This window comes from Penaeus monodon, chromosome 2 (genome assembly GCF_015228065.2).
Source record: "Penaeus monodon isolate SGIC_2016 chromosome 2, NSTDA_Pmon_1, whole genome shotgun sequence".
Taxonomy (NCBI): Eukaryota; Metazoa; Arthropoda; class Malacostraca; order Decapoda; family Penaeidae; genus Penaeus; species Penaeus monodon.
Window position 1 is genome coordinate 4,602,740 of NC_051387.1, and position 10,000 is coordinate 4,612,739.

At 40.9% G+C, this 10,000-nt stretch overlaps 1 protein-coding gene and 1 long non-coding RNA gene across 5 annotated transcripts in view; one reads left to right on the plus strand and one right to left on the minus strand.

The window, feature by feature from the left end:
• LOC119580554 overlaps nt 1–3,985 on the plus strand; it is a 32,476-nt gene extending 28,491 nt beyond the window's left edge. Inside the window, exon 3 of the long non-coding RNA XR_005229392.1 lies at nt 3,905–3,985. This is a non-coding gene — a long non-coding RNA (uncharacterized LOC119580554). The remainder of the gene's footprint in view (nt 1–3,904) is intronic.
• The window catches only part of LOC119580437 (zinc finger SWIM domain-containing protein 8-like), a 32,063-nt gene that overhangs the window by 15,964 nt on the left and 6,099 nt on the right, over nt 1–10,000 (minus strand). For all 4 annotated transcript variants that reach the window (XM_037928585.1, XM_037928605.1, XM_037928599.1 and 1 more), the window contains 7 exons: nt 5,050–5,298; nt 4,322–4,491; nt 3,842–4,015; nt 1,995–2,131; nt 1,465–1,660; nt 1,024–1,273; nt 1–884 (listed from right to left, as the gene is read on the minus strand). The exon at nt 1–884 is cut by the window's left edge and continues 231 nt beyond it. In XM_037928585.1, coding sequence (XP_037784513.1) covers nt 1–884; nt 1,024–1,273; nt 1,465–1,660; nt 1,995–2,131; nt 3,842–4,015; nt 4,322–4,491; nt 5,050–5,298 — 2,060 coding nt within the window. The remainder of the gene's footprint in view (nt 885–1,023; nt 1,274–1,464; nt 1,661–1,994; nt 2,132–3,841; nt 4,016–4,321; nt 4,492–5,049; nt 5,299–10,000) is intronic.

Here is a 10,000-nt window from a genome sequence, read left to right on the forward strand (position 1 = left end):
CTCGTGTGCTAGTTGTACTGCCAGTCCAGAGGCTTCTTGTAAATGTCCGTGAGCATGCAAACCCTCAGCACGAGCAAATAGTATCTCAAGGGGATCTTCAAACTTTTTCAGGTTATTGAAAATTTCTGCTCCTCTTTCAGCCCCACTACAGTCACTTACACTATTTCCATCCCCAACTAAATTAGCATTATACACATACACGTCATATTCATCTGCTCCATTTTGGTCTCTGGCACGCTGTCCTCTACTACCTGCCCGGCTTCTCTGGTTTCTGGATGGTTCTGCAACACCAGACCAGTCAGACTCTGCTCCACCATCATCAGGAGATGACTTATCTCTATCGTCTCTTGAACGATCAAAGGCTGCCGCCAGACCTAGAGCTCCCATGGGACGATCTTCTCTTGAGCTCTGTCGGGACACCTGGCCTGAGTCAACCTGTTCAGGTGACCTTTGATCTGGTGGAGAGTCACTGTCACGGCCCAGGTCATTGTCGCAAAAGCCTTCACTACTAACACTACTGCTCCGATGACCACTGTGTCTATGACTCGCTAAAGAGACACCAGCACCCAAGTTCTCTTTGTCACCTGCATTTCCAGAACTGATAAGCACACGCCGCTCTGAAGGCCGTTTTGGCCCGGCATGTGATGTAGGATTTCTTGGGTGTGGTGCAGAGATGGGTGCTGCTTGTGACTCGTGTCGAGAATCATGCCTAAACCGCATGACAGGACAATAATATCGAGAAGCTGTGTGGGAATATGTAACTCCAGGAAGAGGGTAATCATTCCAGTCAAGGTAACAAGGTTCTATTGCTGGCTTGAACCCTGGGAATACATCAACATCAGTGCCTCTCTTGTTGCTTCCGCCTCCACCATTTGTACCTGTTTCTGTTAATGGTAAAGAAAGGAATTAGTGTTGACAAAGAGCCTGATAATAAAAAAACTCATCTTTAACTTTTGACTAACAAAACTGAATTCATTAACAGATTAACAAAATGAAGAAAGAAAAAGAATGGTTCAACTTTACCTTTGCTCTTAGCAACCTTCTCTAAAACCTTGAGATGCCAGCCTTTGAACTTGGCAATAAGCTGCTCACGCTCCTGAGGTGACAAAGCTGGGTTAAGTGCTGCCAGACGCCATAGAACAACAATTTCATCACAGAGAGATGAGCAAGCATACTGGCTTCCATGGCTGTTGGAGTTCATGTTGTTCTTACCACCATGGCCAGAACTCCCCATGTGTAGGGCAACCTTTGTATTTACCCACCAAACCAAAATCTGAAAAAGAAACAATAAGAATTGAAACCTAAACAATTCATAGGCTAATTTATTGACTATCAACTTGAATAGTGAAAATTTATGCATAAAAACAACACCTCAGTATAAACCTTACAGTTAGCTTTTCCCCGTTGTGGCATTCAATTTCCAAAGTCATGATTATTTAAGTAAAAATCAAGAGGTCTAGTTACCTTTTCTGTAGCCAGGCATTCCTCTGTAATGATCTCCAAGAGGGGAATGGCATTGCGGTCATTTCGCTTAAACATTTCCCTCACTATGGAGAGAAGGTTCCACATGCCTTCGGGTTCCCTTCCCCTCAGTGGTCTCAATAAGGATGACCATTCTGCAGCCACTGGTGGGGCTGTTGAACTCAGGTAGTTGACATCGCTGTAAAATGTGTGAAGGTCAGTCCATGGAGTCTCATTTCATAAGAAGACTCACCAGTCTTTTATATGTATAGTGGGTCCTTCTCATCAGTAGTAAATGTAACTTTGTAACTCGAGATTATATATAATTTATGTATTTTATTTCATAATGAAATGCAAGTAGATCTGTCTTATGAAGAGAATCATACAGAAAACTATTAATCTAGTTTGGTACTAATGAAATTGCTATAAGTATGTTATTACAGTACAAAATACTATGCAGATTACAGATACTACATGGAACTTCAACAGCAGACCCAATAATCTCTGGGGGAGGGGAAAAAAAAATCACATACCTAAAAACAATGGGAGATGGCACACAAAATTTGACCAGGATCTTGTGAATATTCTCGTGAAGGTTGCTCTCATCGAGCCACCAGGCCATTTGCTCGTTGGCTGATCCACCAGCAGTTGGGTCTGGTGCCCCTGAAACCTGTTAACAGAATGAAATTACTAATTCCACCCATTTATATATTTCCTTTTTAGTTTTCTTATGACAGAAAAATAAATAAGTGAAAATAAAGAAAAAGACTTTAGACAACAGTGATATCATTATCAATAAACCAAATACCATAAAGATTAACCCCTACAATCCGGATATTGTAACCATCACGTCATGAAAAAATTTGGCTTTAGGGCCACATGCCATCAAGGGAAAACCTGGCTCTGGGACGGGGTGACGTGACCTTGCCGTTGTGAGCATTTTGGCTGAAGGCCGGGGTGACCGAAAAGACTTTCCATGGGTGCATAAACCTCTTTGAGGGTGATTAGACTCATCTGATGTTTAAAGTGGGGCTTTTGTATTATTCCCATTGATAAATGAATGTGGAATGAGTGTCTATGAGCCATGACTGGAAGAGTGCTGGCTCCAGGGAGAATTACATTTCCATGCTCAGGATCCTATTCCTGGCCGCTGTGACCAGTGTGCAAGTTGTACAACAGAAAATTGAATATCATGGGAAGAAGAAAAAGAAGAAACATATTGTTATTATTCTTGCACAGAGTTATGGGCTACCTAGAGAGATGATTTGGAGTTTGTGCAAGGAAAATGGTCAATTACCATCCAGACAAAGCAAATATGGACACAGGAAAAAAGCAAAAAAGCTAAAAAGGCTTAGATAACAGAAAATAATACTGCAAGGGGGAGGCACAGAGTCTTGACATGTGTCTGGACTACAAGCTGCACACGTGTCAGAGCGGTCACCTAATGCCCATATTTTGGGCATTGTAATTGCCTTACAGTACCCACATCCGATGGATTTAAAACAAAGATAATTCATATAGTCAGGCCTAGGTATCTTTGTTGTGCCACATGTCAAGCCATAGGGTGTCTTCTGTACAAGCCATAAATGTTAAACCAGTATTAAAGTTTAAACCAGATCTCTACTGTGCATGTACAATGACAGCATCCAGGATTAACTTTTAATTCACCTCTGGACCAGGCGTTACTTTTAAGCTCAAAGTCTAATCCTGTACATGCATAGAATGAGTTAGTTAATCTGACCAATCATGTATTGACACATATTGACATAATTTTCCACAGAAAAGATGGAGTTGAATTGCCATTAATACTTAGAATAAGCAATAACGAAACAAATTCTGATATTTTCATGTCAAAGATGTATATAAAATTCATCGGTATATATTTTTATATAACTCACAACACTGAAAAGAAAAATGAAAAGAAGATCCCAGAGAAAATTCCAGTGCTTTTACATGTAAAACAGCATATTTACTGATAATTGCATTGGCTTGTGCACCTGGAAATACCTTGCTTCTTCTGTGCATGTACTGTGGATCTGGATTAACTTCAATCCGGAATTAACTCTTATGATGTGTATAGAAGATGCCTATAAATGGAACTATTTTGAATGAAAAAAAATTTGCAGATATACTTCAATCTCTCCAGGCTTCAGTGTTTGAACAAAGTTTGAGAAGGAATTTGTATTTTTTCTATTCATAATCAAACTCCATATATACTTACAACTAATAAACACTTGGTTCATTTTAAAATTTCTCTCTTGGAGAATATTAATACTTACTCATCCTGTAAAGTGGCAAGAGTGAAAGAGAAATGAGCATATCATCAACAAACCTTTAACCCCAAAATCTACACTATGAGAAATCTGTTCTTTCTTCTTACTGTATTAATATCAGATGTTTGACTAGAGAGGATTTCATCAATGAGCCGCTGTGCTGTTGGCAGGATCTGTTGTGGCAGTTCACTGATGAGGTACTGAGCAAATTTCTGTAGCTGATCTCTCTGTAGCCGTGACAATGACTCGCTCACAGGAGCACGAAGTTTCACTTGGTTGGGCTGGATGAGGGATAAAAGTGACTGAGATGAAGATGGAAATGCTCAGATAAGCAAATTAAAATGCCTTCTTTCAGAATATGCTTTTATAGCCAGCTGTTGCTTTAAGTTATGGTTCTCATACATTCATATTTCTTAGAAAACAAAAGTCAGAGAAGTAGAGGAAACCAAATTAAACAAAGGAAAAAGAAAAAAGACATCGAAGGTTGAGGCAAAAATAAAACAGTAAAGCAACCCAATTCTAACCCCTTTAACTTCCAAATACTGAGATTACAGCTATTCTTTGAACCTTTCCAGCTCTTCACTTACCTGGTGGATACGGTGGAGGCAGACGGCAACGACATGTGAACACCAAGAGGCATTGGCAGAGCATGTACAATTACATGTTGTGATCCTACCCCTGTCAAATGTTACTGCTACATTGAACTGCCCCTTTGTCCCAGAAGCTGATGGTGCTACAGTAGCACTTAGATGGAATCCTGAGAAGAAAAGTATAATTACTGTTGTATACATACCATGTGAGTGGTAATGTCTCACAAATAGAATACTGAATGGTTTACTACAAAATGACTGCTTTCAATGACCTGAATTAATTCCTTATAATTTGGTAGAACAACACTCTATACACAATATACAGTGATTAGAAGATGAGACAACAGTTTCCAAATCCTGTTGTCTATGGTGAAACATACATGGAAGGTATTAACTCATTCATACTAATATAACATATTGGAATAAGGCCTCAGTGGTATCAATAAACAGCCTTTGCAAACACTCTCTAGCCCTAAAGAGATGAATTGCTTGATAATGTAGAATGGACAAGAAAATGCATTTCATTTTAGTTAAATCTTCTCACAATACCAATAAATTAGGAATTAAAATATTAAAAAAACTAAGGAAAAGCTGTGTGAAACAGTAAAATGGAAGTAAAGTGGGGTCTGAATGTATATTACATACTAATATCTTAATTGTAAGAATTGTAAGAATATCAAAAGAAAACAAGCCATTTCTCTTAAAGAAATTGCAAGAAGGCTCACCAATCTGCAACGGATCATGGACGCTCTTGTGTTTGTAGTGGTTTTCCCCTCGGAGAAATTCATCGGCATTGCCGTTGGCCAGGCAGCTGTAGAGCCTAATGTCCTCCTCATTTTCCGGGAAGCTCCAGAATGCAATAAGAAGTTGTAGCTGCTCTGGCACAGGAGGCATCATCTGTTCGACCACTTCAAAAGGGATGTGTGCCGCCACTGTGCGGGCACACATCTCTGTGAGAGAATGTACTCTGCCATCTGAAAAGGGACACACACTTTGTTAAACTTGCCTGGTAATGGGGAATCTTTTAGTAAATCTAACTACTTCCAAAAGCATGAAACTGATGATATGAACTTACTGCATGCATGTGTGTGTATACTCTGCGTGTGATATGAATGTGTGGAGTGTGTGTTTTTGTTTGTTTGTTTGTGTGTATGTGTATGTGTGCATGCATGTGTGTGCATATGCATATGGGTATGTGTGTGTATGCATATGCATATATATGTGTGTGTGTATGTGTTTGTGTATGTGTGTATATGTGTGTGCGCATATGTGTAAGTGTGTGTGTGTGTGTGTGTGTGTGTGTGTGTGTGTGTGTGTGTGCGCGTGTATGTGTCTATGTGCGTATGTGTCTATGCGCGTATGTGTCTATGCACATATGTGTGTGTGTGCGTGCGGATGTGTGTGCATATGTTTATGTGTGCGTATGTGTTTGTATAACGGGTATAGAACCCAATTACATTGGCTTGCAGGGTTAGTGATACTGGTATAACGGCATGACCCTTTATTAATAAGAGAAGACACAACACACAGTATAGGAACACATGAGACAATGTCTATTTATGGGTGATAGCGGCTCATGTGTCAGGTCAGCCTGCCCGACCTTACCACGTCGGGTGCTGGTCACGAATTGAAGGGTCAAACGAGATCAGATATAATTGTCATCTATTGTCGATGAGTGAATGGTTCCTATTTGGGACTTGGATCCACGTGGTCCAATGGAAACAGAAATAGACTTATGTATATGCTATATAGCATATACATAAGTCTATTTCTGTTACCAGTGGACCACGTGGCTGTTTACCACGTGGATCCAAGTCCCAAATAGGAACCATTCACTCATCAAGTGAATGTTGGACTGTGTGTGTGTGTGTGTGTGTGTGTGTGTGTGTGTGTGTTGACTGTGCTGTGTGTGTGTGTGTGTGTGTGTGTGTGTGTGTGTGTGTGTGTGTGTGTGTGTGTGTGTGTGTGGTGTGTGTGTGTGTGTGTGTGTGGTCATGTGTGTGTGTGGTCATGTGTGTGTGTGTGGGTGTGTGTTGTTTGGTGTGTGTGTGGTTTGTGGTTGTGTGGTTGTGTGTGTGTGTGGTGTGTGTTTGTTGTGTGTGGTTGGTTTGTGTGTGGTGTGTGTGTGGTCGTGTGGTGTGTGTGGTTGTGGTGTGTGTGTTGTGGTTTTATATGTGTATGTGTATGCGTGTGTCTCTGTGAGTGTGTGTGTGTGTGTGTGTGTGTGTGTGTGTGTGTGTGTGATCTGTGAGTGTGTGTGTGTGTGTGCATCTGTGAGTGTGTGTATGTGTGCATCTGTGAGTGTGTGTATGTGTGCATCTGTGTGTGTGAGTGTGTGTATGTGTACATCTGTGTGTGTGTGTATGTGTACATCTGTGTGTGTGTATGTGTACATCTGTATGTGTATGCATGTGTGCATCCGTATGTGTATGCATGTGTGCATCTGTATGTGTATGCATGTGTGCATCCGTATGTGTATGCATGTGTGCATCCGTATGTGTATGCATGTGTGCATCCGTATGTGTATGCATGTGTGCATCTGTATGTGTATGCATGTGTGCATCTGTATGTGAATGCATATGTAAAATACAACAAATGACACTACATGTCAAGGAACTACAAAGTCTTCATCCTGTCACAGCATGAGGTAACATTCTACCTCACAAAACAAACATTTTCCGAACAATCCTGACTACCTGAGAAAAGAACTATAAAATAAAAACCACTGTTTACACTGATTTACACTCTTTAACTTATATATCTTGATAATATTGGCTCCTCCTTTGATAACTTGTGCTTCATTCAAGCTCATTAAAGGCTAAAAACATTATGCATCTGAAGAATAAATGCTAGTTAAGTGTGTGTGTGTGTGTGTGTGTGTGTGTGTGTGTGTGTGTGTGTGTGTGTGTGTGTGTGTGTGTGTGTGTGTGTGTGCGTGTGTGTGTGTGTGTGTAAATTTGGAGGAAAGTGAGATTACAATACTAACACAGAATAAGTGAGAAAAGGATGAGACTGAGAAACAGAAATAAACAAACAAAGAAAAAGAAATTTACACAAATGAATTAACATCACTTGCAGAGAAAACAACACCAGGGCTAGTTTCCACAAAGAAACTAATATCCCGAACTAGCATAATCATCTCCCATCCCTTATGAACCACCAAAGCAAGTCAGCTGCTGGCTTTCCCCCATCTCCTCCTTGCCTTCCCATCTGAGACTAAAGCAATATGACTCTTATCACCCTCTTCCACAAGTCTCAGAGTAGTTGCCCCACAGCCCACCAAGGGTAATAAGGGGGCTGCCTAGGACATAAAGCAGCTTGGTGCAAGAAGGGCATCTACCCTACCAACCTCTGCATGCAGCTTGGGGCCTTCTTGTCCTGGCCTCCCCGAGACAAAGGTTTCAAACAGAGATCAGGCCAAAAACCCTGTGAGCTGCTAAATGGTAAACCCTATTCTGGATTCTCTGCCCATGTGATGTCAAGGTGTTAATGAATATTTATCTCTGACATTAAAAGCAGAATGGGGAAAGAGAGGAGGATATTAGGAAGAGGAAGAAAAGTTTATAGGCCTAACTACACTGCTAATGTAACTTAATATGATGGAAGTTTAATGGATGCCAAATTATTTCTGTGATGGGATAAAGAACACAAAGAGTTTGTCTCATCCTCTCTCTTTCTCTCTCTCCCTCAACCTCACTCTCCACTCTCTTTCTCACACTTACTCTCTACTCTCTCCCTCTTCCTCACCCTCCACTCTCTCCCTCTTCCTCACCCTCCACTCTCTCCCTCTTCCTCACCCTCACACTCTACCCTCTCCCTCACACTCACACTCTACCCTCTCCCTCACACTCTCACTCTACCCTCTCCCTCACACTCTCACTCTACCCTCTCCCTCACACTCACACTCTACCCTCTCCCTCACACTCACACTCTACCCTCTCCCTCACACTCACACTCTACCCTCTCCCTCACACTCACACTCTACCCTCTCCCTCACACTCACACTCTACCCTCTCCCTCACATTCACACTCTACCCTCTCCCTCACACTCACACTCTACCTCTCTCCTCACATTCACACTCTACCCTCTCCTCACACTCACACTCTACCCTCTCCCTCACACCACACTACCTCTCCTCACACTCACACTCTACCCTCTCCCTCACACTCACACTCTACCCTCTCCCTCACACTCACACTCTACCCTCTCCTCACACTCACACTCTACCCTCTCCCTCACACTCACACTCTACCCTCTCCCTCACATTCACACACTCTACCCTCTCCCTCACACTCACACTCTACCCTTTCGCAACAACATACGCTAAGTGGGCTCACATCTTAGCCTTCACCATCGGATGCAACAGCCTAAGACCATCACTGAAATTGGGATGATTCTGTCATCTCATCTTTCATACACCTCTAAAGAATGCTATGGGAAAGCTAAATCCGGTGAATTAAGAGCATAGAACTTTTTAATGTACAAGGAAGTAAATGAGTCTGAAAGCACAGGAGGAAATTATGGAAAATATGCCAAGCATATTTCCCTTTTTTAAGTTCTCTCTAAGTTTGGTGTCCTAAAATGTAACCGAACAGATAAACCCAAATGGTACCAAAGCTATCATAGTAAGTATTGCTCATCCTACATCTCAGCCCATTCTGCTGATTAATGTTTTGCAGTTCATAAACTAATAAGTAGAATATTATTAAACAAAAATAAATTTTTGTTCACAAACTTCTTTCACTCAAGCCTTGCTGCCAAGCAGTAACTGGTTTGTGCAAGAAACTACTGACAGGCAACTTGACAGAGTGACTTACTTTCTATAGGCTGTACAATTACCCACCATTGATGGCTGGCATCTATTCTTGCCTTAATGAGCCGAGCCCAAGAGCCAGGTGACTAGGTTATGTGTCACGCACAGTCAGCTTGTATTAATTGTCTGTTTTAAACACTTGTTCTATTGTTCATCTTTGGGATAGGCTGTTCAGGAGTTACAGTCCTTTAAAAGTGAAGTTAAAGCTTTGTTTTAGGCATAATTACTGGGAAAACTTATATACCAAAGCCAAACACACAGGGTGGGTAAAGACGTCTTCTCTGTCCTTCTAATTTTTTGCTCAAGGAGGAAAACTCCATCTGAGTAGAGTTAAAATATAATGAAGAATGGAAGGAAACTCAATTGTTGGGGCAACAAAAGGAGAATGCTATGGAATAAGGTGTTGTGCTTCAATAAGACCCTAATAACCAATACAGACTTCAAGCTAAAAACTATCATGCTTTATCCTCAGTGTGTCAATCAGTTGGAAAGCACTCTGTCCTGAGAACTAATACTATATGATCTAACTATCCCTTACAAACTTGGATATACCCTATAAAAAAGATATTTTAACCAAGTCAATTTACACTATTCCATATACAATGGGAAAATGTACACACAATGTATCTACATGACATCTCTTTCACTGAGTACAAATATATTATATTACCATTTGGGCAGATGAAAATGATTCTACTAAGAAGCTTTCTTTTAAAATCAAAATCAGTGTGCTCTCTCAAAAAACTTTTCTTTATATCCTTTCACTTTAATTCCCCCATCAAAGAGCATAATTCTTTCCTAATAATTTTCTCTACAAAAATAACACTATAGAAGCAACATTCATGGGAGAGGAATTGCATTA